General features: G+C 34.8%; 1 protein-coding gene across 2 annotated transcripts; it reads left to right on the plus strand.

Annotated features, from left to right (window-relative positions):
* The first annotated feature begins 521 nt into the window (after positions 1-521).
* Positions 522-3,254, plus strand: LOC129304489 (B3 domain-containing protein Os03g0620400-like). 2 transcript variants are annotated; one of them, XM_054944166.1, is made up of 6 exons: positions 522-684; positions 800-984; positions 1,108-1,330; positions 1,460-1,605; positions 2,478-2,750; positions 3,003-3,254. In XM_054944166.1, exons 1-5 carry the CDS (start codon positions 531-533, stop codon positions 2,724-2,726), a joined length of 957 nt encoding a protein of 318 aa, XP_054800141.1. In that variant the 5' UTR covers positions 522-530; the 3' UTR covers positions 2,727-2,750; positions 3,003-3,254. The 2 variants fall into 2 exon arrangements, with proteins under 2 accessions (XP_054800141.1, XP_054800142.1); XM_054944167.1 differs by having other exon boundaries at positions 803-984.
* The last annotated feature ends 570 nt before the right edge of the window (positions 3,255-3,824 follow it).

Consider the following 3,824-nt stretch of genomic DNA (forward strand, 5'->3'; position numbering starts at 1 on the left):
GTACTTTTTTTCCTTTTAGGATAATTTTTCATCAACATGACAGAATCAGAGCTGTTGTACTTGCAGATAAATGAACACACACACACATTTCCAGACTATGGGTTACTCATTATCACTTCTTCACAGATGATTCCAAGCAAATTCACACGGAGATATGGAAGACTTTTGCCCAACCCAGTGTATCTGAAGCCTCCTGATGGTAAAGAATGGAAAGTGTATTGGACGAAGCATGATAATGAGGTTTGGTTTCAAAAAGGATGGAAGGAATTTGCTACCTTTTACTCTCTAGATGAAGGGTGTTTGGTTTTGTTCAAATATGAAGGAACTTGTCAGGTTGGTGTACTTATAATTGACAAGAGTTGCATAGAAATAGACTATCCTTTGTCTATGGAAACGGATGCCTCTAGTCAAGAGGACAGCCTTGATAATCTCAGTGATGATATAATTGAAATCTTGGATGAGACACCTCCAAACGAAAAGGCCAGGCATGAAACACAAACACCCTTGTCTCTTCTAGGCCTCATAAGAAAATGAGAAGTACTACAGATGAAGATGCTGAGGAGAGAAACTTCAGTCTGCAGAATCAGCTGGTGGGTGTGAAGACTAAAGGAAGGCAATTTCAAGGAACAGGACTTCAGAAATCAACCAAAGCAAAATTGAAATTTTCTGAGCAAATATCTGAAGGTATGTGTTTTTGTGATCTGCTTTACCTTTTTAATTTGAGGATTGAATTGTCTTGTGTGCAATCAAGTTCGCTTAAAAATCAAAATTTTCTATGACACCACTCAAAATTGTGCAGAAGACACCATGGGAACAAGAATTTTCAACAAAGTTAAATGTGTGAATTCTGAGCATAGACAGAAAAACGTATTAGCTGCCGTGGAAAAGAACAGAGCTTTGGATGTTGCCAGATCTTTCAAATATGATAATCCCTTTTTCACGTTAGTCATGCAGCGTTCATATATCGGTTCTGGTTGTTACTTGGTGAGCTTTTTATTAGAATTGAGTTATCTTCTTCCAAAACTGAAACACTTATTTGCAGCTCTTGATTGGTGCAAGAGTTAAATTTTCTTCTTATCTCTCGAAATTTTAATCTTCTTTTCACAGTCAATGCCAAAAGACTTTGCTGCAAAACATTTGAAGGAAGAATGTGTTGTGCAACTTCAGACCTTGGATGGCAGAACTTGGCCTGCTAAGTTTAAAGTTCCTAAAATTGGAGAAGGCTGGAGGAAGTTTGTGAAGGAAAATGGTTTGAAAGTGGGGGATGTTTGTGTATTTGAAATCATTGATCTCTCATTCAAAGTACATATTTTTAGAGATGCTGAAAAAGGTACTAACTTTGTACATTGTACATTGGTTTATATGTTGATAAGTTCTCATGAATTCTTAGTTCTATTTACTTTGGATGATTTCTAGTTAAAAGTGAAGTGAGGACTTGTAATCTTGCATTCATTTGCAGGAGATCTGAAAGTTAATGCTTTTGAAAAGGAGCAGAGCAGCTGTATGCAAGATCCACCTCTTGAAAAGGAGAGCTCTTCCATATCTGAAAATCCTCGTTTTGTGGCTTTGATGACACACACTCACATATATGGCACATCATACTTGGTAAGCCTTCTATTTATTTATTTATTTTTATTTTTTGTTCTTGCAGTGTAGTTGTTTGTGTGCTTTTACAAAATTATTTTATTTTGTTGGTAAATTGAACAAAGAAGCTATGCAGAGGAGGCTGAATTAAGAGCTGGAAACCTTGACTGATTGGTTACCTTTTTAATTTAGATAAATGGTAGGATGGTCAAGACGATGTTATTTATTTGCGGACAGTTATACTTTTGTCTCTTTAGTTTCACTCAATTTTTAATTTGATCTCTATAATTTTATAAACAGTATATGATGTACAAAAGGAGCCACACTGTACATTGACTCATTCCTCGTGTTAGCATGATATTAAAACAATTATTTTCAGTTTACTTGTGCTTTAAGCCTATTATGTTAGTGTACATACTATTGTGTCTGTTTCAACAACAACAATAAATCTTATCCCGCTTAGATTATACAATGCTAAACTTTCTGGTATGTTGTAAGGTTTGATTGTTGATAGTGGGCAATGGTGTTATACAATTTATGTAGCCAACCCACTTATTATACAACACCAGTGTGTTATGTTTCAATTTATTGAATTTGACCAAAAAGCAACGTATTTTGTTAAGAAAAACTAAGGTAAAGTACAGTATTAAGAGTTTACCCAAATATAGTTTGATTACCTAGTGCTTTTAATGTTTCAAAGTAGTAGAAAACACAGAGACCATCATCCCAAAATGTCGATGCTAAAAGTGTCCATATGTAATTGAAAATTCAAGTTGTGTCTAATCTTAATTTTTTGACATATATTGCCATGAACACGACTCCTTTATTTGATTGGAGTGTTCTTGCTCAATAAGTGATTACTTGCTAATGATTGTTTTCACCTGCTTTGGCAGCATGTGCCCATAGATTTTGCAAAAGCTCATCTTCATAACAGGACTAAGAGTGTCACATTTCATGTCCAAGATAAAGATTGGACTGTTGGGTATGCATTCAGAAGTTTTGATAAACAACAAATTGCTGCATTTACTTGGGGATGGAAGCAATTTTGTAAGGATAATGATTTGAAAGTAGGTGATGTTTGTGACTTTGAGCTCACTCAGAAATCCAAATTTCAAGTGACAACTTTTCGGGCGACCACTTAACTCTCAGTTCATTCGAGCGACTAGGTAAAAAATATAAAACAGTAACCAGTTGCAAAATCTCGTGATCCTGTCTGATATGCCAAAAAAACAATTTTGAAGCTTTCTTGTGTCCAAAGAAATAGACTCAAATCCCCGCAAGTGAATGGAGGAGAAAGTGAGGAGAGAGACAGAGAAAGTGTGGGCCCCACCTTCTCTTCTCTTTTCCTTTCTTTCAACTCCTGAACATACTTTGATGGTTAATTTCATTTCTTTCTATTTTGTTCTGAAATTCTGCAGGTGGAAGCAAGAAGGCAACACTTTGGAAGTTTTGGGTAAGCTGATAGGTTCTCTTTTGGATTGGACCTTTTGAGAAGAAACACTTTTACACTATCCACAGAAGGACTTGTGATTTAGTGAATACCAAACCAAAAAGGGTAATTAGGGAACAAGATATGTATGTTTTGTGAAACTCTTGCATTATGAAAAACTTCGGCTCTTGTGTATTTCATGAACAGAAATAATATTATTTAGACCAGTAATATTTCATTTCTTGATAGGTTAATTATTTAAACATGGTTGATGTCATGTACATGTCATGTTATTAATGTAGGTGGTGTTCAAGAAATTTAAGGTCGTGTTAGCTTAAGATTCCTTTCATGTTGAGAGCATTCTTAAGAACCCATCTTCTCACAGCCCTTCCCAAATTCGTCAAGCAGTGTATTTTATCATTGTTTTCTACAAAATATTCATGTTACTTGGTTATGTGTGCTGACATAGTAAGCTTAAAACACAAGTAAACCAAGTATGTCAAGGGCCTCAAGGTTCTCGGATACCTACATTAATAAATAACAAGGCATGCATGTGACATCAGTCTACTATATCTAAATAATCAATAACATGACATGCATGTGACATCAACCATGTTTATACAACAAACGTCTTAAGAAATAAAAGTTAGGGAAAGTCACACTCAAGACTCCTAAAAGCAACATGAATACGGAAAAGTCACTTGAAATTACAAAATTATTTTAAAGTCTTATGTTAATTACTGCTAGACCATAGTTAATTATTGCTTCTTTTTTGTCAAAGTTAATTATTTCCACTTAGTTGTTAATTAAA

The sequence above is a fragment of the Prosopis cineraria genome, unplaced genomic scaffold (assembly GCF_029017545.1).
Source record: "Prosopis cineraria cultivar Desert tree isolate PC_DT_omini unplaced genomic scaffold, ASM2901754v1 PC3, whole genome shotgun sequence".
Classification (NCBI taxonomy): domain Eukaryota; kingdom Viridiplantae; phylum Streptophyta; class Magnoliopsida; order Fabales; family Fabaceae; genus Prosopis; species Prosopis cineraria.

What these genes read in the sequence shown, in the direction of transcription:
- LOC129304489 (XM_054944166.1), top strand. Translation starts at nt 531, where the DNA reads ATGAGAAGTACTACAGATGAAGATGCTGAGGAGAGAAACTTCAGTCTG. An exon ending in TTTTAGAGATGCTGAAAAAG is followed by an intron (nt 1,331 to 1,459) that starts GTACTAACTTTG and finishes ATTCATTTGCAG; the next exon opens with GAGATCTGAAAGTTAATGCT. An exon ending in TATATGGCACATCATACTTG is followed by an intron (nt 1,606 to 2,477) that starts GTAAGCCTTCTA and finishes CTGCTTTGGCAG; the next exon opens with CATGTGCCCATAGATTTTGC.